We start from the raw sequence: 24,718 nt of genomic DNA, 5'->3' as shown, positions 1-24,718 counted from the left end.
AACAACCTATTCAATGGAGAGAAATGGCAAAAAGAGAATGGAGGGTGATAAAATACCAGGGAGAAATGTGGGTTAATAAACATGAACCATCAAAACAAAACACAAAATCCTGTGTAGTAGGTGGAATGGACATGTATTTTTGCTTCTGTAATGTGTGTGTGTGTGGTATGTATATATTGTTGCATACAGACATGCATGTATGTTATAATTAACACATTTGAAAATTTGTCATTTGAAATAATTTTTCACTGAGACTGTTCCACATTCTAGGTTTGCTTCCTTTTAATTGGAGTTATAATAAGTGATAATTCCAGCAGATAAACTGTTCTGCTGGAATATATACATCTAATGAGTGTTTCCTCAAAAATATTCACCTCAGCCTACTATATATCTTTTCCACTAATATTGCCATAGCCCCAAACATTTCCCAAGTTTTTTTGGAATTGTTCTTGTTTTATAAACCATGAGCTGAGAATGTCTGTAGTAAATTACTTTTTCATTAAACCCAGCTTTATTCCCCACCCTTTCCCACCTCAAAATATAGCTCCACTTGATCCATTTGCCTCTAAACCAACCTTAACTTTTGATTAGTTATGAACTTGTTGTATAGAAGCAGTAGGCCAAAATTTGTCCTCCTTTAAAACCATTTAAATGAAATTCCAAAAAATTCTGAAGTTGATTTTTAAAGAAAAGCTCAAAAATTGTTTTAATGACTGTATCACTGACACAATGTATAATTGCCAAAGTGATTACTCAGAAGCAAGCTTTTATTTGAATGAATACATGTTGGTAGCTTCCTTTAGAACAATAGTTCTCAACTTGGGAGGATTTTGCCCCACAGGGAACGTTTGTCAATTTCTGGAAATGTTTTTGATCGTCTCAACTGGGTAGGACTTGTTCCTGGCACTTGTGGATAGAAGCCAGGACTACAATAATCAGGACACTTCCCCACAACTAAGAATTGTCTGCCCCCAAATATCAATACTGTCGAGGTTGAGAAATCCTGCTTTAAACAAATAATTACTTTATAGTCATCCCTCATGTTTTAATATACTTCAGAACTTCTGGTCACTTTCCTCCAGCCTCATGACCTCTTTGAGATTTTGTGTCTGCTAAAGTATAAAGGGTGGGGACGAGACTGGGGAACCAGTTCCAGTAAGAAAACAGATGAGGAAAGGAATACTAGGATATGTGTAGAGTAATATCTAGGTGGAAGTTTCCCTAGCAACCTTTGAATGCTTACTAAGAAGTTTATGTCTTATCTCAGGGATTTTTCCTGCCTAACATGGTAGGAGTAGAGACTTGGGGCCTCTGATTTTCTAGGGTCATAACCCAGAGAGAGACTGTCTGTGCAATACTGTTACCGCACATGGGTCTTTGTTCTTAGAGCTCCCAAGGTGGTGGCAAGTGCTCCCGAGATGGCAGCAAGCCTTTTGTTCTCTGACTTGGGGTTCTTGGCCTCAGGGATTCCAGGGAATGGCACCTTGGGCCGTGCGGTGAGTGTTATAGCTCTTTTAGAAGCCATGAGTCATGGAAGAGAACCGTGGAACCTAGGGACTAATGTTCAGCTTGGTTAGGATGAACCTGGGCACTTAGCCGTGCAGGAACAATGGCGAGCCTTTAGCCCCATGGGAAGTGGCAATGGGCGCCTCACTGGATCAGAAACTCAGTGACACCCTGCGGGATCCGGAGGGGTGGAAGACAGCAGCCGGTCCGCGACGTCAGCGTTCAGCAGTGGTGGATGGCGAGCGAAAGCTCAGCTCAAGCTGGAACAAACACAGACCAGAAGAGAGTGCAGTTGCAAGATTTAATAGAGTGAAAACAGAGCTCCATACAATGGGAGGGGACCCAAAGGGGTTGCCACTCCCAGCTCCAGTGCCTGGGTTTATATCCCGATCATTGTCCCTCCTCCTGTGCTCTCAGGCGATATATGATTTGACTGTTTCTTTACCTCCTGCTTTTAGCCTAATTTGTATTTTAGTGAGCCCTCTTTACTACCTGATTGGTCGGGTGTGAGCTGAGTTACAAGCTCCATGTTTAAAGGTGGGTGTGGTCACCTTCCCCAGCTAGGCTTAGGAATTCTTAGTTGGCCCAGGAAATCCAGCTAGTCCTGTCTCTCAATACCTTCCTCTCGGAGAGGCTTTCACCACCTTGTGGGCTGTGATCCCACTGCCCCATTCTGACTCACATCTGGACTTCCCTGTCCCTATCTAATCAGTCACAGTTAGCTGCCTTTGCCTTTTTATTCTCCACACTGCTCTTGCTCAACAGTTTCTGCATTTGAAGGCATGTTCTGATCCGTTCTTTATTAAGCGTTTGTTATTTCTGCGGAATAGCTTGATTTGCCCTGTACCCTTCTCCTCCCTTACTGTGTGCAAGGGTAAAGTTTCAAATACCCCATCCCCCATATGAGGCCAGACATAGCTTTCCATAGGAAGGTTAGCTGTTTGGTTTTTACCCTGTAGTCCGTAATTCCACCACAGAGTTCCATCCCTATGTTGGTACCTTCCTGCAATTCATTTCAGTGTGTGGTCCCTTGAGCAGCATCTGTGGCTAGCCAGTTTTATTCTTCCAGGTTTGTCCCTGATATCTGATTCCCAAAGCAGAGATCAGTGGGGAGGCCAGATCCTCCCAAACTTCAAAAGAGAAAGAGAAAACCATATGGCTCTGTTCCTGGATTAAAACATGCCCTAGAAAGCCATGTGCTGGTTCTACCACTCCTTTCCCTCAGGTACAGTGTCTCCAATGTCTGTTGCAGAATTAGAATAAATCTGTACATTTGAAAGTTCACCTGGAAATGGTTGGCCAGGATTTCTGGGCTCTTGTCTGGTACTTCCCACTGCAAGCACCTCTGAGGTCCCATCCTCATCTGAGTGAATTCCAGCAGGATGCTCTCCCAGAGTTATGCCTTCTGATCACTGTTGAAATAGACCTGAGCAAAAAGGACAAAGTGACGAGGTGCCCAAGCACACTGTGTATGTTCTGGTGTTAGGTCTACATCATGCTAACGTAGGCAGCTTGTGGCTCTGAGTAGTCTCCAGGTAGGTTATCCTATGGGAAGGGATTTCTGCTCTACGAAGAAGGCATATTTCTCACGTTTGAACCTGACATCTTTAATTTGGGTCTAAAGAGGCAAATTAAGTCACTTCTTTACCAAATGACTGAGTTGTCATGTGATACTATCAAAATCAAGGAGCAGTATTCATGGGGCAGTTGCAGGCGAGGGGAATGAAACACCGGCACTGGGACTCAAGAGTAAGCTCCTGTTTACTCTACTCCTGCCACACATTTTTCAGGCCTTTGGAAGCAGGCTGAGCTCTGACTGTGAGCCTTAGCTATTTCTCTGAAGTACCTCTCTTGTTTCTTCCACCCTTAATGGAGGGGTGGTGATTTTTCTACTGCCTTATAATCTAACGTAGCCCCAAATTCTGGGCCACTGCTTGCTTGTGATTACCTTCCTCTCAAACTCTCAATGTCTTCATTGCTGAGCTCTGATCTCTAACAACTGCTAAAAATATAGTCAGATAGTATTATGGTACAATACCTTTTTTTTAAGTCTACTTTCTTTTTCACCATCATGGGCCCCAGGACTTGGATATTGTATGCAGCTAGCACCTCTTTATTGTAGTCTTACAAGTAGATCATTTCAGACAAGTCCTCCAAGAGTCCTCCCAGGAAAAGGACAAGGATCTCTTGCTTCTGTCCTCTGCTGCTCACTTTGTAAAAGGTCCACATCCCCTTAGCAGCAGGATAAGATGTTACCCTGGTTTAGAGTTTTAAGTCTCTGCTTCATTTCTTGGGTATCAGAAGTCTGTCAGATTAAAGCTCTTGAACTTTAATGTTTCCAGGGCTCTGTGGATGCTACCCCCAAACCCAAATCTAGTTTTCCTCTACTTGATTTTACCGTAAGCAGCAACATGTCATCCTGGTATTTGGTGCCTGCTAGCTTAGGGCAGTGTTGAGCTAGCACTTTGAAGATGCTGGAGTTCAGTCTCGTGAGTCCATTTTTCTCCCCATGGCTTCCAGGTCTGAGCAAAAAAAATCGTAGCGGTATTATCCTATTCATGAATTACCACTCTTCCTTTGAGAAATTGCAATCTAATGATCATGTTACCCAAGTATGAGATGAGTTTCTGAACCTCTGTGGCATAACACCAACCTCTTTAACTACTGCATTGAGAGGTACAGTGGGTGCTTGTCCAAGAACAACCTGAACATGAAAGCTCCCTGTGACCCATCATGAAGGGCCTCCCACTCCTCAAACCCTTGATAGTATCTCTTCAGTCGTCTCATAATAGCTCAAGCAATCAACCAACTCCCTGCTCCAGCTCTCTGTTCCATGAAAAGTTTGTATGGGCCATGTTTAGGCTATGGGGCACCTCCACTAAACTTAGGCCAGCGATGGTCAGATCTGGGATGAGGCAGGGATGCATCAAAGGGATAGGTTTGTAGATCATTTTTAGGATCTTCCTTCTTGTGCTTAATAGTCTGGTGAGCTTCATTCATACAAGAGCCTTGATTTTTAAGCCACTGCCAGGTCTGAGCTTCTTTGCCATCAAATATTCTAAATTGTCTTTTCAGGTCCTAGTTCTGCTAACTAAAGGATATCTCTATTACCTATACACCTATACCACATGGAGCAAATTGCTCCCCTTGCTTTCTTTTTAGAGATGGGGTCTTGCTGTGTTGCCCAGGCTCAAGCAATCCTCCCACCTCGGCCTCTCGTACAGCTGGAACTACAGGCACATGCCACCATGCCAGGCTTGCCTCCTATCTTTATGTGCCCATTGTCTAGCTATCAAGTGCCCATGATGAGTCATGGTAAAAGAAGGCAAAGATATGTCTGGGTCTAGTCTAGGGATATCACTATACTTGCAGTATAATTCAGTTGTTAACAGTTTTCTAGATCAGTCAGTCCCTACAATGCAACACTGGCATCCAGTCCATCACTCTCAGCTCATAACGAAATACTCAGTAGTTTGTGTTCACTTCCAGTAAGGTAAGGGGATCAGGTTTTTCTGTCGTGCCCCATCCCTGTGCAATTGTGGATGTTCCTTCTTTTCTGGTGGGCCCACAAATGTTAAAGACTATGGACAGGAAAACAGGTTATCTACAAGCAGTAGATTAGTGAGAGAGGAGTCCGACAGGAAAACAGGTTATCTACAAGCAGTAGATTAGTGAGAGAGGAGTCCACACTCCAAAAAGCTATGGTTACTGGATCTTTTTCATACCTCTGTAGTCCTTCATCTCCTGCTGGCTTTGATAACATCTACTTCTGCCTCATCCAGTTTGGGTTCTTCTTCTCTCTGCCTTTCCTCCTTCCTTCGTCTCAGTCTTGTGTAGTTTTGGGGTTGGATAAACCAGCTTTCTTGGCTGCCTGTGAATATTTCTGACCTGCATTAGAGTGTGGTTTCTTTGAGTCTTTGTGCTTTGGTGAGGACTGGGGAGGGGAAAATGGCCTATGTGGAGCTAGTGAAAGAAGAAGAGGAAAAAATCACACAGAAACAGAATAATACTTTGAAATGTAACCCTGCCACATGGCTTGTAAAACTAGAATATTTCACTCTGATTCTAAATAACTTAATGAACATTATTTCATTACTTTAATTTTGAGAATAATGGGTCAAGGGCTGGTATATCTTTGGTTAAGATGAGGGGAAATGTAGCTTTTTGTGTGGTCTAAAACACTCAGACTAAGACAACTGGAAGACCCAAAGGGAAGAATCATGCAATCTGTTATATGCTAGCTCTTAAAAGAAAAGTAGTAGAGTTTTTTCTAGATTTGTTCCATAAACTGCCATTTAACTGTACCAGCTAATGAGATGGCCAGATATTTTCCAATTAAATTGGCACAACTTAAAATATATATATTTTAGATTTAGGGGGTACATGTGCAGGTTTCTTACAAGGGTATATAGTGTGTGATGCTGCGATTTGGGCTTCTATTACCCTTGTCACCCATATAGTGAACATAGTACCCATAGGAAGTTTTACAGACTGCGTCCTCCTCTCTCCTTTCCTCTTCCTCCCCCACCTTTTTGAAGTCTCCAGTGTCTAATCTTTATGTCTGTATATACCCATAAATTGGCACAACTTCTCTCTCTAAATGATAAATGACTGATTTTGGCTGGGTGCGGTTGCTCACACCTGTAATCCCAGCACTTTGGGAGGTTGAGGCAGGTGGACTGCTTGAGCCCAAGGAGTTTGAGACCAGCCTAAGCAACATAGTGAAACCCATCTCTACAAAAAATAAAACAATTAGCCAGGTATGGTGGCACTCTTTGGTAGTCACAGCTACTTGGGAGACTGAGACAGGAGGATCTCTTGAGCCTGAGTGGTTGAGGCTGCAGTGAGCCAAGCTCTCTCAAGTGCACGACAGCCTGGGTGACAGAGCCAGACCCTGTCTCAGAAAAAAAAGAAAAAAGAAAAAAAAAAAACCCTAAAACTAAAACAAAAGGATGAGTTTGATTGAATGTTCATTCTTAAAAATCAGATTCTGTGCTTACAAACTTTACAAATATATATTATTTAATGTGGTCCTCAAAACAACTCTGTGAGTTAGTTTCTTTTATCTTGGTGAGTAATGAATGGAATTCACATTTTACAGGTTAAGAAATTGAGCTGTAATTTTGCTGGAGTCACACAGCTATTAAATGGTGGGGCTGAAAAACCAAGGTCGTTGTGAGCCCAGAGCCCCTGCTCACAGCCCCACATTACACCTTTGCTATAGAGATGAGAGATGATTTTTTAGGAAACTAAGAGTCCAGGCTGACTCTGGCAAGACCCTGGCATCACCACGCCAGTCTTGAGTCTGAACTCAGCTGAGATGACTGGGTGTATCAATACAGAGGCCATGCCGACATGACTTCCTGGACTTGGAGAAATCCTCTGGAGAGGATGGACTCTTAAAGAATTTAGAGGAAATTTCTATTTTGGGTGTATCTACGTATGTGTATTTATTTATGGGCTTTTAAATAGGAATGTTCCAGTAAAGGTACAACTGATTTTATTCTTTATTTTTAGATAGGTAAAATATCCATATGAGCCACAAAACAACAATATAAAATCTTTCTTCTATTCCTTCAGCCCAGTTTATACCCCATTCCCTTTTTCATGTCTACCTCTTAAGAATTCCTTTTATACAACTTTGAGTAAATGTAAAATTATATTCATATGCCTTTTCTCCTTTTATATACAAGGTCATCATTTTTAAATTTTGTACTTTCTTTGCTTTTTTCTTTTCTTTCTTTCTTCTTTTTTTTTTTTTTTTTTTTTTTGAGGTAGTGTCTTGCTCTTGTCGCCCAAGCTAGGGTACAATGGTGCAATCTTGGCTCATTGCAACCTCTGCCTCCCAGGTTCAAGTGATTCCCCTGCCTCAGCCTCCCGAATAGCTGGAATTACAGGTGCCTGCCACCATGCCCAGCTAATTTCTGTATTTTTATAGAGACAGGATTTCACCGTGTTGGCCAGGCTAGTCTCGAACTCCTGACCTCAGATGATCTGTCCACCTTAGCCTCCCAAAGCGCTGGAATTACAGATGTGAGCCACCGTGCCCAGCTCTTTGCTTTTTCAGATAGTGATTTATCTTGGAAATATTTCCATATCAGCACTTGGAGAGATTCTTCAGTCTTATTTACAATGTCATAATATTTCATGGTGTTAAATCTATTATCATTTATTAACCAGCTCTCTATTAGCAGATATTTGGGTTGTTTCCAGTCTTTTGCTCTTACTGATGCAATGAATAAACTTGCATATATGCCACTCTGAATATGTGTATGTATTTCTACAGGATAAGTTTCTAGAAGTAGAAATGCTGTGTTAAAAGTATGCATTTATAATTTTGACTGATAATGGCAAATTATCCGCAATAAGAGTTATACTAATTTGTACTTCCACTAGTAATGCATGAAGTGAGAGAATTTCCCACACTCCTGCCAACACAGCTAATGGTTGTTTGGATTTTGGCCCATTTGATTAAAAATGTTTGGATTTTGGCCTATTCAATAGATAAGAAATATTGCAGATTATTTAAATATGATTAGTTAAGCAGCTTTTCGTATTTTTAAGTGCCACTTGTATTTCCTTTTCTATGAACTTTGCCCATTTCCTCTTAAGGTCTTTTATCAATTTCTAGAAACTCATCATATATTAGGGAAAGTTGTCCTTGTCTATGATATGAATTGAGCATATTTTTTACTGTTTGCCATTTATTTATGATTAAACTTGTTAGCCTTCCCTTATGTCTTCTGAATTTTAGATCTTAGTAAGGCCTTTCCCACTACAAGGTTATACAAGTCTTCTACTGTGTCATCTAGTGATTTCATAGTTCTGTTTTTCTTACTTAAATATTTGCTTTACTTGGAGTTTATCTTGGTTTATATTATTATTATTATTATTATATTATTATTATTATTATTATTATTATTATTATTATTTCGAGACAGAGTCTTGCTCTGTCGCCCAGGCTGGAGTGCAATGGCGCGATCTGGGCTCACTGCAAGCTCCGCCTCCCGGGTTCACGCCATTCTCCTGCCTCAGCCTCCCGAGTAGCTGGGACTACAGGCGCCTGCCACCACGCCCGGCTAATTTTTTGTATTTTTAGTAGAGACAGGGTTTCACTGTGTTAGCCAGGATGGTCTCGATCTCCTGACCTTGTGATCCGTCCGCCTCGGCTTCCCAAAGTGCTGGGATTACAGGCTTGAGCCAACACGCCCGGCCTTGGTTTATATTATAACACTTGGATTGAACCTTTTTTTCTCAGATGGCTATCCAGGTGTACCACACCATTTAGTGAATAATGCCTGGTAATTCAATCCCCAGATACCACCTTTATCATATTCCATATGCCATATATAATTTTATCTATACTTATGTAAATAGAATGGCTTTACTTTAGAATCCTAGGGGAAAGTCTGAATTGTCTTGTGGGAACACTAGAGGATTTTTTTTTTTTTAAGACCGAGTCTCACTCTGTCGCCCAGGCTGGACCAGGCTGGAGTGCAGTGGCACAATCTTCTCACTGCAGCCTCTGCCTCCTGGGTTCAAGCAATTCTTCTGCCTCAGCCTCCTGAGTAGCTGAGATTACAGGCGCCCATCACCATGCCTGGCTAGTTTTTATATTTTTAGTAGAGACGGGGTTTCACCATGTTGGTCAGGCTGGTCTCCAACTCCTGACCTCAGGTGATCTGCCTGCCTCAGTCTCCCAAAGTGCTGAGATTACAGGTGTGAGCCACCACGCCCAGCCAATTTTTTAAAATGGTGGTAAAATATTATTTTTATGTTTTATATATATTTTAATTTAAATGGTTACTACTTTAACCATTTTTAAGTGGGAAGTTCCGTGGCATTAAATATATTTACATTTGTTGTGCAACCATCACCACCATCATCTCTAGGACTTTTTCATGTTCCCATCACATGGCTTTGAATCAAATATACCAGTAATTTTATGACATACCATTCATTTGTAAGGTAAGCCCTGATTTTAGAGATATTAAAATATGGTAAAATATACATCTTAGGTATATTTTAGTTACTAAAATATTTAGTTACTGAAGTATAGTTCTCAGTTTTCAAGTGTATTTAGTTTATTTCTGAACATTCTAATCTATTACATTCATTTTTCTCTCCATGTGCCAGTGCCACACTGTCTTAATTATTGCAGATTTACAATATCTTTTAATACATAATGAGGCTAGTTTCTCCTCACTGGTCTTCTTTTTCAGATTTCTTTCTCCAGTTATTCTTGTGTATCTGTCTAGATAAACTAAGCAGCCTTTCCTTGGCTCTTATAGACCTTCCTTTCCCTCTTTCTGTCTCTATTCTACTTAAATTATAAAAATTTTCATGTAGATGACCTTATGAGGCCTGCAGATGAGCTCTAAGTCTAGGATCAGCTTATCTTCTCTGAAAGTTTGTGTATCTCTTGACTTTCTTCTCCTGGGTTTCTGCTTTAGCTTTGTCACTTCAAGTGCAGTCCATTCCTGATCTATATTGTCAGCATAAAAGGGAGCTGCTCCTATGAAAGTTCTTAGACTCATTTACTGCTTTGAGTCTTGTACATAGAATATTAGTCTTTTTCAGTGAAGTTAGCAGTGTCTCTAGAAGGATAGAAAAGCTGAAATGTTTGCAACTGCATCAGGGTTTAAAGTAATGTACTAATGCATTTGCCTTCAGTGGGAGTTTGTTGTCTTGCCAGTTATTCATATTAAATTTTTAGCATTTTAAATAATGTATTACTATAAGCTTATCTTTATTTGCATTTATAGATCATAAACTCATTTCTGGTTTATTTTACTGAAGAACCCATTAAAAGAGCCAGTAAATCCAGTGGAAAATGGCCTTCAGTGATCTTACATCGAGGACTGTGCATCTTTATGATAATTGGATCAAAGATGCTGGTGAGTAGCCACATTTCCTAATTGAGGTTCATCCTTCCTTTTTATGTCAGATTCTCATATTTAATAGGATTTCATTGGAACAAAATGAGAGACTTTGCAACTTAACAGTCCCTTATTACTAGTTAACGAAGAGGAAGTGCACGAGTTTCATTACAGATATGTACAAAGATGGAGCTACACAGATGTTCATTACAATGTTTACAGTAATGAAAATAGCCTAGATATCCAGTGAAAGGAACTGATCAATAAATGATGGCTCATTCTAACTGAGTAGCCATTAAAAGTGATTTCGGAGGGACAGTGCTCTTCGGCTTGATTCTTCCCTAATGCTCCTGAGGGAAATTACAGTTACTGCCAACTCTTTTTTTTTTTTTTCTTTTTTTTTGTGTTTTTTGTTTTTGAGACAGAGTGTAGCTGTGTCGTGCAGTGGCACAATCTTGGCTCACTGTAAGCTCCTTCTCCCGGGTTCACGCCATTCTCCTGCTTCAGCCTCTCGAGTAGCTGGGACTACAGGCGCCCACCACCACGCCCGGCTAAATTTTTGTATTTTTAATAGAGACGGTTTCACTGTGTTAGGATGGTCTCGATCTCCTGACCTCGTGATCTGCCTGCCTCGGCCTCCCAAAGTGCTGGGATTACAGGCGTGAGCCACGGCACTCGGCCACTGCCAGCTCTTTTGAATGAAAGAGTTGCAGCCCCCAGGAACCTGTCAGAGTGAACAGGGAACAGAAAAGCCAGGGAATGACTGCCTGGGACACCCCTGAGTGATTCTGATATGCCTGCGTTTTACCCTTGCCCATTTATTTTACAAGTCAGTGTTTCAGAAGAACATTAATGCCATAGCAAGAAGTCTAAAATATGTTAAATGAAAGCAGGTTATAAAATACTCCATACGTTTCTTTCACGGGGTTTAGCAGTTATCTCTGGGTAGTAGGATTATGGGTATTTTTTTATTTCCTTACCTATATTTGTCTACATATTTTTAAATCACAGCAAATATGTTGTGTTGCTTTTATAACCATTTTTTGAAGTTTTAAATGCAGAACAAAAGTAAAATTTCAAAAAGAAAGAATCAGAGCATCTTACAGCTGAGATGGATCTTAGATATCATTGAAGCTTATGCCTCATTTTACAGTTGAAGAAATGTGACCTCAAAGTCATGGTTAGTTGATGGCAGAAAAGAGTAGAACCTATGTGTTCTGATTATTAGTTGTAGTATTATGGTATTTAACATTTGAGTTTATTTTTGAGATACTGAGCTATACATACTTACCAACATCACTACTTTAGGTTGATTCTTACCTATCACCTAGAAATTGCAAGTCTATCAAATTCAGGAGGGAAATGCACCACCTCTTGGCACCTACCACAGTTGAAATTATATTCAAATTTACAATGATTTCAGCAAAGACACCCTGTTTCATGGTTTGCCGCTTTCTCAGTAGCTGCTAAAAACCAAATTTATTTCACTAAAAATGTTCCCAACAGTTTTTCCTTTGAGGAACGCCAAGGCTCTTTATAAGTATCTCATAGATAGAGAAACTTCACTCTGGTAGGGGATACATAGTGACTGTGCCAATCTTTTCTTCTTAGTTCTTTTTTCTTAGTTTTCCAATATATGTAAGGATACAGAGAGCATTCAAGTTTCTTTAGGAGTCATCCTTCTCTGAGGGTTTACAGTAGTTCTCATAAAGTCAGTATTAATTTAAATACTAATATTTTCATTGCTTTTCAAAGAGAGATGTGCCTTACTACCTGAACTCTCACTATTTGAACTTAGGAACCAAGTAAATTTGGGTATGGTTTTTGAAATAGAGTTATTTGGAAGAACAGATCTCTTGCTATCCAATTCTTGACAGTCATTATGCCAAATACAAGAATCCGAGACTCAAATAATCAACATGCTAATTTAAGAGCCCAATAGATGTAGATAATGATAAATATCTATGTAGTCCTAGAAGTTAAAAATGCCTTAATAGGAACTTCTTTAGAATTCCACTTCCACTTTTATCCTTGGGTCAACTCCTTAATTTTTATTAGGAATACCTACATTGAAATTGCTGAGTAAAATTAGATTAGATGTGGAGTGGAGGCCTGAAAACAGCATTGCGAACGGTGCAGGGCAGATGAGGGGAGAGAGACAGGGAGAAGGCAAGGAATACCTGTATTTGAAGTTATGCTTATTTGAAGACTTGGGAGGGGAAAGAGGGTACGGGGATGTGGAGTGAGAATACCTAGATTTAAGGTCTGACACTGCTGTAGCCCAGCTGGATGATCTTGAACGTGTTATTTATTGGCTGTGAGTCTTTGTTTCTTTATTAGCAAAACATAAGTGAGAATAGCATCTACCAGCTACCAGGTAACATACATGAAAGTGCTCTGCTATTTCGGAAGTATCCCAACATAAATAGTAGTGCTGGTTGTTACAGATGATAGATTTCATCTGAAAATACTCTTCATATAGCGTATACTTAAAAATTGTTTTCTTTACATTATTTTTTCCCAGGCATGGTCTAAAAGGGTTAAAATGTTTTGTTTTGAGATATACAGCTTTATGGAAACCCTGTCAGGTGTAACAGGGAAGTTTTTGCCTTCTACTTAGTGTAATATTGATCTCTGAGATCCATTAGTAATCATTTCTGGCCATCTTAGTCCAGTTTTAGTTTGCTTACCCTGGAAATATCTGAACTTATGATCAAGGGCCAAGAATTTCAAGTGTATTCTTGGCTTTAGCCCTAACCCTGAGTAGCCTAAGGAAACTTACTGATATTCATTGGCTTTCTGATTGCTAGAGAAGTAGTGGTCATGCATAGTTATTTCATGTGGAAAAATTCCACAGCTACAGAATAAAAAATGGTTTAATTAATACTTAGCTATAAGAGGATTTATTTGGATTCTTAGATGTGAAATGTGAGATTTTGAAATAATTCTATAGTAGCATTTTGGATTATAGAGAAATGAAAAAAGTTTTTAATGTTTAAAATACAGCTTTCCTTGTATTTGATTAGAAATGATGACTTTTCAGACTTAGTCATGATCCTTTTTTGCAAGAAGATGGAGTATGAGTAAGATTGCTGCCATTCTGAAACTTTAGTACTTCAAAAAGTACTTAAGGTACATATTTGCTTTTCCTTCCAGCTTCTTCATTTCATTGGTACTTGGTATCTTAAAGATGTACTGTTTGAGCCAGTACATGCTACTTAAGAAGAGAACACTCTCTTAGAAGCAGATGATGGAAAAGCTCATTAATATTCTATGTATGTGGCATTCTACTTTCCCTATGCTCTCTCCCTGGGACACTCTTAGAAAACAATTATTAAGCAAGTGATAAATCAGAACTTTGGTAATCATTGGGATATAGACTGTCAGACAGCCTTCCCATCCTCTGCTTCTATCATGGCTCTACTCATGACACTTAAACCAAATCTGATGCCGAAAAGAAGGTACATGAAACATCCCCCACCCCATTAGCCTTTTTTTTCTGGGGCAGACAGAGCACCTCATGCCTAAATCTAACTTTTTCAACTTATGTAATGATACAGGGAACATTCAAGTTTCTTTAGGGGGTCATCCTTTTCTGAAGGTTTATAGTAGTTCTCATAAATTCAGTATTTAACTTCAGTACTAATATTTTCATTGCTTTTCAAATAGAGATGTGCCTTGCTACCTGAACTCTAATTATTTGAGCTTAGGAACCAAGTAGATTTGGGTGCAGTTTTTTTGAAATAGAGCTGTTTTGAAGAACAGATCCCCTGCTATCCAAATGTTGCTATTCACTATCCCAAATGGGATCATAGACGGAGTCAGAATTAACTTTAACTGTCACCCAGCAGGTGCATTGATACTCCCTGTAACATGCCCACTACCTTACATGGAAGTGGACTCTATTCAGAAAGGTATAATTGTTGTTAAGAGAGACAGCCAGAAAAGTGAACAATGGCCAGAGTCATGAGTGTCATCCTAATGATTTTGTATTTTATTTGCTCAGTCAGGGAGAGCTAATTTAAGCAATTTCATTTGCTCAGTAAGGGAGAGCTAATTTAATGAAAGGAAGAATTTAGGGACAACTTGATTTTTAGAAAATGAATTTGACAATTGCATGGAAGACTAGTGTAGCAGATTGGATCAGGAGGCAGTGAAACCATATAAAAGACTATTGAAGAATACCCAGTGAGGGGTGCTGTAGCCCTAAATATAGGTGAGGAAAGTTGGTCTCACACCAGACCCCTAGCTCTTAACAATGACAGCTCATCACAGTTACCAATTAACAAATTGTTGACTGCTGACAAATTATAATTACATATATCTATGGGGTACAAAGTGATGTTGTGATATATGTATCCAATGTAAAATGATTAAATCAATCTAAATAGCTTGTCCATCACTTCAAATACTTATCTTTTTGTGGTGAAAACATTTGAAATTTACTTTTTACAATTTTGAAATACACATTATTATTAGCTCTAGTTATGCTGTGCAATAAATCTCAAAAAGATATTTCTTCTGTTGAACTGAAACTTTGTACCCTTTGATCAACATCTCCCTACTCCCCCAACCCCCTGGCTCTGGTAACCACCATTCTACTCTGCTTATGTAAATGTGATTATTTTAGACTTCTTTATAAGTGAGAACATGTCTTGTCTTTCTGTGCCTGGTTTATCTTACTTAGCATAATGTCTTCCAAGTTCATCCACATTGTCACAAATTTTAGGATTTTCTTTTTGAAGGCTGAATAATTGTCCATTGGTTATTTCTCTCTATATATCTACAGGTCTGTAACTCAGAAAGGCATAACTTTAGATTGATACATATCACATTTTCTTTATCCATTCACCCACTGATGGACACTTAGGTTGATTCCACATCTTGGCTATTGTGAATAAAGCTGCAGTGAACATGAGAGTGCAGATATCCCTTCAATATGCTGATTTCATTTCCTTTGGATATATATCTGGAAATGAGATTACAGGATCATATGGTAATTCTATTTTTAGTTTTTTATAGAACCTCCCTGTAGCTTTCCTTATAGGTATAGTAATTTACAGTCCCACCAACATTGTACAAGGGTTCTCTTTTCTCCACATCCTTGCCAACACTTGTTATCTTTTTTCTTTTTGATAACAGACATTCTTACAGGTGTAAGGTTATATCTCTTTGTCTTTTTAATTTGCATTTTCCTGATAATTAGTGATGTTGAGAATTATTTTCATCTATCTGTTGGCCATTTGTCATCTTTTGAGAAATGTCTATTCAGGTCCTTTGCTCATTTAAAAAAATGATGCATAGAAACCACGTCCTAGGATTCTGATTCAATTGGACCAAGATTGCTTTTTGCAATTTGACTTTTAAATACTGCGGGGGCAATTTGGCTGTGCTAACAGAATTGAGATCTGCTGTAATAACAGTAGCAAGCATACTGAGTACTTAGGCTCTTTACATATAATAACTCAATCAATCCTCTATGAAATACATGCCTTTTAATGCCAAATTTGCAGATGAGGAAACTAAATACAAAGAAGGTGAGTCAATTGCCCAAGGTGACATAGTGAGCCAGTGGGAGAACCAGGATCAGAATGCAAACTATCTGACTCCAGAGTTTTGCTGAAGTAGAATTTCTAAAGCTTGGTATTTTGTTTTATTATTTGCTTTGAAAATATCCAATTAAATTAATCAGTGTTTCCCATAATTATTTTTTATCTGTAGAACTTGAAAGTCACATACAGGACTTAAGGTGTGTGCTGAAAATATTAAATTACAGGAAAAAGTTATTTATTTTAAAATTATTTTGTTCTGCTTCCTGAGCCAGCCCAGCATGCTTTTCCTGGCTTATTTTCTTTCTACTGCTACCAGAGGAAGAACAGAGAAATGATGTCATTTGATTTTTCCCCCTTCTGAGTCAATGAAAGAATAAAATAAAATATATCTCTAATTCAGCAATTCTTTTACTGACATTTAAGCTAGTTTCTAACCATATGTGTGATGACTGTTAATAATAGAGTCATTTGAAATTGTTTATAGAGCAAAAGAAAGAACAAAAGTCAACTAAACTCTCACCATGCAAAGGTGGTGATGTAACATCTTTCCAAAGGTCTTCTTTTGGTATTGTTTTTTTTCCTTTCCTTTTTTTTTTTGTTGTTGTTGTTGTGGTTGTTGTTGTTGTTGTTGTTGTTTTGAGACAGGGTCTTACTCTGTTGCCCAGGCTGGAGTGTGATGGCATGATCTCCAGTTCACTGCAACCTCCACCTCCCAGGTTCAGGCTATTTTCTTGCCTTAGTCTCCTAAGTAGCTGGGATTACAGGCGTGCGCCACCATGCCTGGCTAATTTTTGTATTTTTAGTAGAGACAGGGTTTCACCATGTTGGCCGGGCTGGTCTCAAACTCCTGATCTCAAGTGATCACCTGCCTTGGCCTCCCAAAGTGCTGGGATTACAGGTGTGAGCCATGGCGCCTGGTTAGTATTGTTTTCAGTAGTTTTTAATTTCATTAGCAATGAAAACTAGACATAGTAATATGGATCTCATCTTGGACTGTAGTTCCCATAATTCCCACGTGTCTTGGGTGGGACCCAGTGGGAGGTAATTGAATCATGGGCACAGCTCCCCCATGCTCTTCTCATGATTGTGAGTTCTCACAAGATCGGATGGTTTTTTAAGCATCTGGCATTTCCCCTGCTGGCACTCTTTCTCTCTCCTGCTGCCCAGTGAAGAGGGGCCTTCCATCATGACTGTAAGTTTCCTGAGGCCTCCCCAGCAAATTTAAATCTCTTTCCTTTATAAATTACCCAATCTTGGGTATTTCTTCAGAGCAGTGTGAGAATGGACTAATACAGTAAATTGGTATCTCAGAGAATGGGGCGCTACTATAAGGATACCCAAAAATGTGGAATTGACTTTGAAACAGGCTAAAGGCAGAGGTTAGAGCTGTTTGGAGGGGTCAGAAGAAGACAGGAAAATGTGGGAAAGTTTGGCTGGGCACGGTGGCTCACGCCTGTAATCCCAGCACTTTGGGAGGCCGAGGCAGGTGAATCACCTGAGGTCAGGAGTTTGGGACCAGCCTGACCAACATGGAGAAACCCCATCTCTACCGAAAAATACAAAATTAACTGGGTGTGGTGGCACATGCCTGTAATCCCAGCTACTGGGGAGGCTGAGGCAGGAGAATCACTTGAACCTGGGAGGCAGAGGTTGCAGTGAGCCGAGATCACGCCATTGCACTCCGGCCTGGGCAACAAGAACAAAACTCCATCTCAAAAAAATGAAAAAATGTGGGAAAGTTTGGAACTTACTAGAGACTTGTTGAATAGCTTTGACCAAAATGCTGATAGTGATATGGACAATGAAGGTCAGGCTGAGGTGGTCTCAGATGGAGAGGAGGAACTTGCTGGGAACTGGAATAAATAATACTATGCTTTAGAAAAGAGACTGGCAGCATTTTGCCCCTGCCCTAAAGATTTGTGAAACTTTTAATTTGAGAGAGATGATTGAGGGTATCTGGCAGAAGAAATTTCTAAGCAGCAAAGCATTCAAGAGGAAGGATCATAAAAGTTTGGAAAATTTGCAGCCTGATGATGCAATAGAAAAGAAAATACAATTTTCTAGGGTGAAATTCAAGCCTGCTGCAGAAATTTGCATAAGTAGCAGGAACTGAACTCCAGGGTATGTCAGAGACCTTGGCAGCAGCCCCTCCCATCACAGACCTGGAGGCCTAGGAGGAAAAAAGGGTTTTTTGGGCTGGGCTCAGGGCCTCCCTGATGTGTGCAGCCTAGGGACTTGATGCCCTGCATGCCAGCTGCTCCTGGAATGGCCAAAAAGAGCCAAGGTGCAGCTTAGGCCATAGCTTCAGAGAGTGCAGGCCCCAAGCTTTGGCAGCTTTCACATAGTGCTGAGCCTGTAGATGCACAGAAATCAAGAATTGAGGTTTGGGAACCTCTGTCTAGGTTTCAAAGGATGTATGGAAACTGCTGGATATCCAAGCCAAAGTTTGCTGCAGAGGTGGAGCCCTCATGGAGAGCCTCTACTAGGGCAATGTGGAAGAGAAATGTGGGGTCAGACCCAAAACACAGAGACCCCACTGGGGCACTGCCTAGTGAAGCTGTGAGAAGAGGGCCACCATCCTCCAGACCCCAGAACGGTAGATCCACTGACAGCTTGCACTGTGTACCTGGAGAAGCCACAGTCAATCAGTTCTAGCCAGTGAAAGCAGCAGGAAGGGGGCACTGTACCATACAAAGCCACAGGGGCAGAGCTGCTCAAGGCCATGGGAGCCTACCTCTTGCATCAGTATGACCTAGATGTGAGATGTGGAGTCAAAGGTGATCATTGTGGAGCATTAAGATTTAATGGCTGCCCTATCGGATTTTGGACTTGCATGGCCTGTAGCCCCTTTGTTTTGGCCAATTTCTGCCATTTGGAATGGATATATTTATGCAGTGCCTGTATTCCCATTATATTTAGGAAATAACTAACTTGCTTTTGATTTTACAGGCTCATAGGCAGAAGGGACTTGCCTTGTCTCAGATGAGACTTTGGATTTGGACTTTTGAGTTAATGCTGGAATGCATTAAGACTTTGGGGGACTGTTGGGAAGGCATGATTGTGTTTTGAAATGTGAGGACATGAGATTTGGGAGGGCCCAGGGGCAGAATGATATGGTTTGACTGTGTCCCCACCCGAATTTCATCTTGAATTATAGTTCTCATAATTCCCACATGTTACGGGAGGGGCCTGGTGGGAGGTAATTGAATCATGGGGACGGTTTCCCCATGCTGTTCTTGTGATTGTTTCTCACAAGAGCTGATGGTTTTTTAAGTGTGTGGCATTTCCCCTGCTGGCACGCATTCTCTCTCCTGCCACTTCATGAAGAGGTGCCTTCCATTGTGATTGTAAGTTTCCTGACATCTCCCCAACCATGCAGAACTGTGAGTCAATTAAACTTCTTTCCTTTATAAATTACCCAGTCTCAGGTATTTCTTCATAGCAGCGCAAGAATGGATTAATACACTGATATTCATGTATTTAAGGTTTGTACTACCCACTTATAGAAGAAATCTATCAAAGTTTGATCAGTTCTAATTTTTTCCCTTGGTCCCTGGTTCTGTGACAACTTTTATATTTGGAGACTTCTTTGTGACATGCAGACCCATAGCAAGCATTCCTTGTGGTGGTTTTAATTGCACAAAGCAATCAGACATCCTAGAAAAGTTGTCATTGTTAAAAGCAAGGAGGGGAACCAATAGAAACAATAAAAGATTTCAGTGATGTGTACCTGGATAGCTGATTTCGAAGTTTTTCCTGATTTAGAACTGTGACAAATCTTAATATGAGAAAATACTTCCAAAGTTGTTAGAACTTTATGTTTTGAAAAGTGTCTGTCATCAAACTTTTGTTTAATTTCATTTTGTGCATGATACCTTGTTAAAATTATTCTTGCTAAGAGCATCAATGACTTCTTTTTGTTAAATGTAGTGGCACTTTTCTTTCCATATATTATTTCCCCTTTCTGCCACACTTAATGTTTTGACTTCTGAAAATTCACTCTTCTCTGGCTTCAGGATATCTCACTTTTATGGTTTTCACTCTACCTCTTTAACTGCTCCTTTTTGGTTTTTATGTTTTTTCCTTCAGTAATTCCTTTTGTGAATGCTGAGTCCTCAGGATCCTGACTTCAGCACTTACTCTCCTTACTCTACCCACTTAGCCTAAGCCAATCTCACTGCTTCTATTGTTCATCATTTACGTGATGGCAACCCTCAATCCTACATCTCTGGCACAGATCTCTCTCCTAATTCTAGATCTTATTATTGACTATAAGTCACCCTGTTGTGCTACCAAATACTAGGTCTTATTCATTCTATTTTCTTTGTACCCATTAGCTATTCCCACCCCCCTCCCCCCCCCACCGCCTAGTACCCTTCCTAGCCTCTGGCAACCACCCTTCTACTCTATCTCCATGAGCTCAATTGTTTTGATTCTTACATCCCACATATAAATGAGATCATCTGAATATTTTTCTTAACATTTACCTATTTCCATTCCCTGTGTTTAACCAATTATAAATTTTTATATTTTCTTCTTCCTTACTGTATATCAAAATAATCTCCTATTTATCTTTTGCTATCACTACCTGTTTTTAAAATTTTCCTTTTTATTTTAGATTCAGGTGGTACACGTGCAAGTTTTTTACTAGGGTATATTGCGTGATGCTGAGGTTTGGGCTTTTAGTGATTGCATCATGAATATAGTGAACATAGTACTTAAAAGGATGTTTTTCAGCCCTTGTCCCCTTCCTTCCCTCCCACATTTTGGATTCTCCAGTCTGTTGTTCCCATCTATACCTGCGTGTACCCAAGACTTAGCTTCCACTTATAAGTGAGAACATGCAGTGTTTGGTTTTGCATTTCTGTGTTCATTTGCTTAGGATAATAGTCTCCAGCTACATTCATGTTGCTGCAAAGGATATGATTTTGTTCTTTTTAATGACTGCATAGTACTCCACAGTGTATATGTACCACATTTTCTTTATCCAATCCACCATTAATGGGCACCTAGGTTGATTACATGTCTTTGCTATTAAGAATCGACCTGCAGTGAACATGCAAGTGTATGTATATTTTTGGCATTTTCCTTTCAGTATATACTCAATAGTGGAATTGCTGGGTTGAATAATAGTTCTATTTGCAGTTCTTTGAGAAATCTCCAAACTGCTTTCCACAGTGGCTGAACTAATTTACATTCCCACCAACAGTGTTTAAGCATTCCCTTTTCTCCACAGCCTCAACAACTTCTGTAATTATTTGACTTTTTAATGTTTGTTGGCCGCTTGTATGTCTTCTTTTGTGAAGTGTCTGTTCATGTTCTTTGCCCACTTTTTAATGAAGTTATTTATTTTTTCATGTCAATTTAAGTTTCTTGTGGATTCTGGATATTAGTCCTGTGTTGGATGCATAGTTTGTAAGTGTTTTCTCCCAGTTCACAGGTTGTCTGTTTACTCTGTTAGTTTCTTTTGCTGTGCAAAAGCTCTTTAGTTTAATTAGGTCTTAATTGTTGATTTTTATTTGTGTTGCAATTGCTTTTGAGGACTTGGTCATAAAGCCTTTGCCAAGGCCAGTGTCCAGAAGAGTGTTTCCTAGGTTTTCTCCTGGGATTTTTATAGTTTTAGGTCTTGCATTTAAGTCTTTAATCCATCTTAAGTTAATTTTTGTTTATGGTGGTAGGTAGTGGTCCAGTTTCAGTCTTCCACATATGATTAGCCAGTTTTCCTAGAACCATCTATTGAATAGGGAATCCTTTCCCCATTGCTTATTTTCATTGGCTTTGTTGAATATCAATTGGTTTTAGGTATGCTCCTTTATTTCTGGGTTTTCTATTCCGTTCCATTGGCCGATGTGTCTATTTTTGTATCAATACCGTTCTGTTTTGGTTACTGTAGCTGTGTAGTATAGTTTGAAGTAAGATAATGTGATGCCTCCAGCTTTGTTCTTTTTGCATAGGATTGCTTTGGCTATTTGGGCTCGTTTTTGGTTTTCTATGAATTTGAGAATAGTTTTTTCTAATTTTGTAAAAAATAACATTGGTAATTTGATAGGAATAGCATTGAATCTTTAGATTGTTTTGGACAGTATGGACATCTTAACAATGTAGATTCTTCTAATCCACAAGCATGGAATGTTCTTCCATTTGTGTTTTCCATATTTCTTTCAGCAGTGTTTTGTAATGCTCCTTGTAGAGATCTTTTACCTCCTTGGTTTGATGTATTCCTATGTGTTTTATTTTTTGTGCATGTGGTTATTGTAAATAGGATTGAACTCTTGATTTGGCTGTCAGCTTGAGGGTTGAAGAGCTGTTCCAGCTCTTGAGGATAATACTTTGGTACATAGAAATGCTACTGATTTTCATACATTGATTTTGTATCCTGTAACTTTACTGAATTCATTTATCAAATATAAGAGTTTTGGCCAGGCACGGTGGCTTACGCCTGTAATCCCAGCACTTTGGGAGGCCAAGGTGGGCAGATCACGAGGTCAGGAGTTTGAGACTAGCCTGGCCAACATGGCGAAACCCCGTCTCTACTAAAAATACAAAAATTAGCTGGGCATGGTGGCGGGCACCTGTAATCCCAGCTCCTCAGGAGGATGAGGCAGGAGTTTCGCTTGAACCCAGGAGGCAGAGGTTGCAGTGAGCTGAGATCGTGCCATTGCACTCCAGCCTGGGCAACAAGAGCAAGATTCCATCTCAAAAAAAAAAAAAAGAGTTTTATGGTGGAGTCTTTAGGTTTTTCTAGGTAGAAGATCATATTATCAGCAAGCAGGGATAATTTTACTTCCTCTTTTCAAATTTGGATGCTTTGTATTTCTTTCTCTTGCCTGATTGCTCTGGGCTAGGATTTCTAGTACTATGTCGAATAGGAGTGGGCATCCTTGTCTTGTTGCAGCTCTTAAATGTAATACTTCCAATGTTTGCCCATTAGGTATGATGTTGGCTGTGGGTTTGTCATAGATGGCCCTTATTATTTGAGGTATATTCCTTTAATGCCTAGTTTGTTGAGGGTTTTTATCATGAATAGATGTTAGATTTTATTGAAAGCTTTTTCTGCATCTATTGAGATAATCATATGGTCTTTGTTTTAAATTCTATATATGTGGTGAATCACATTTATTGACTTGACTGTGTTGAACCAACTTTGCATCCCAGGAATAAAGCCCACTTGATTGTGGTGAATTAACTTTTTGATGTGCTCCTGGATTCACCTGGCTAGTTTGTTGAGGATTTTTATATCTGTGTTCATGAGGGATATTGTCCTGTAGTTTTCTTTGTTGTGGTGGTGGTGGTGATAGTGGTGTCTGTGCCAGATTTTGGTGTCAGGATGATACTGGTTTCATAGAATGAGTTAGGGAGGAATCTCTCTTCCTCAATTTTTTGGAATAGTTTCCGTAGGATTGGTACTAACTCTTCTTTGTATGTCTGACCACCTAATTTTCAGTCGTTTAATTTATAAATTTATTTTAGTGAATGGCTATATTTCCCAAACTGTGTTCCACAGAACACTAGTTTCATAAGATGTTAAATAATATTCTACTAAAAAAAATAAGTGTTTTTTGGTCAAATAAGTTTGGAGACTATGGCATACTACCATTCCCATCTTGGCAATTCATGATGAACATGAAGTATTAAGAAATCCTGTAGTAATGCAACCTGTTTGTTTAATCCAGCATTCCAGTACTCCCCAATTCTTTGTGGAAAGTCTTTAAATAGCTTGTTTCCATGCATAGTTTGGAACATACTCTTATAGAATATCGGATAAGAACCAAACTCATTTTTCTCCCAAGCAGTCAGTTTTCCTATCAACATTTGTTAAAGATCTCTTCCTTCCCTGCTTGTTTCTGGGACTTCCTATTTTTAGTATATGTGCTGCCGAAGCGAGCACTTCCTTAATCATATATTAAATTCTTAAATGTCCTGGGATCTAGTCTGGAGCTGACTCTTGACTCTTTGGCTTTATTTATTTCTTTATTTTTTTGAGACAGAGACTTCTGCCAATATTTTTGAGGGAGGCTATTTGAATGCAGAATAATCACCCATGCACATCTGACGGTCAAATGTAAGCACTCCAGCACTAAAATTGAGGCCAAGTGAGTTATCAGTCGTAGAGTCCTACTGAAGAAATTTTGAGTGGGAAGTCACACTTGCAGGGGTATTCAGAATTTGTCAGTGCTTGGCCACATCATTAGCAGCTTAAAAAAGCAAGAGCAGCATTCTCCCTACCCTTCATTTCCAACTGATAAAAGTGACAGTAGTTAGCATCCTGAGGTTAGTCATGGCATAATTTTGAGTCAGATCCTTCTGAAAACTTGTCCATACTTCCTTTCCTTCATAATAATCTGGCTTCATGAGGCCATTTAGTAAAATTAAACTTGAACTACTAGAAATTATAGACTTAATCACATTTCATCCTGAGTTGTAATTTTTTATCCATCCATCTCTGCTGGCCTGGAGCTGACAGTAAGCAGATAAGTTTCTGTTTGCAATTGTGAGGCCGGTGCATTTTTTTTGCTCAGAATATCACAGTGGTTAGCCCACATGGACTCCAAAATCCCATACTTTAGCTACTTAGAGGATGTTCAGCTCCCTTTCTATTCTGTGATCCTGTGATGCAGTATATGTGGAAGTGTGCCAGTTTTCCTAGGGAAGGAAAAAAATAAGAAGCAGCAAATACAAACATTTTTTAAATATATAAAAGCACATATGGATGGAAAAACTCCAAGATATTAATAGTGGCTATAGACACATGGCAGGATGTTGCTGGATGTTCTCTCTTCC

General features: G+C 39.5%; 1 protein-coding gene across 8 annotated transcripts in view; it reads left to right on the top strand.

Moving 5' to 3' along the window:
* Nucleotides 1-24,718, top strand: part of ELOVL7 (ELOVL fatty acid elongase 7) — a 94,629-nt gene that overhangs the window by 52,610 nt on the left and 17,301 nt on the right. For 4 of the 8 annotated variants that reach the window (XM_078004186.1, XM_078004184.1, XM_015140008.3 and 1 more), the window contains one exon: nt 10,272-10,403. The exons of 1 other annotated variant lie outside the window; for it this stretch is intronic. In XM_078004186.1, coding sequence (XP_077860312.1) covers nt 10,340-10,403 — 64 coding nt within the window. In that variant the 5' untranslated portion in view covers nt 10,272-10,339. 8 annotated transcript variants of the gene reach the window in all.

The sequence above is a fragment of the Macaca mulatta genome, chromosome 6 (assembly GCF_049350105.2).
Source record: "Macaca mulatta isolate MMU2019108-1 chromosome 6, T2T-MMU8v2.0, whole genome shotgun sequence".
Lineage (NCBI taxonomy): Eukaryota > Metazoa > Chordata > Mammalia > Primates > Cercopithecidae > Macaca > Macaca mulatta.
Note: the sequence above shows the minus strand (reverse complement) of the source record. Positions and strands in the feature narration are given on the sequence as shown.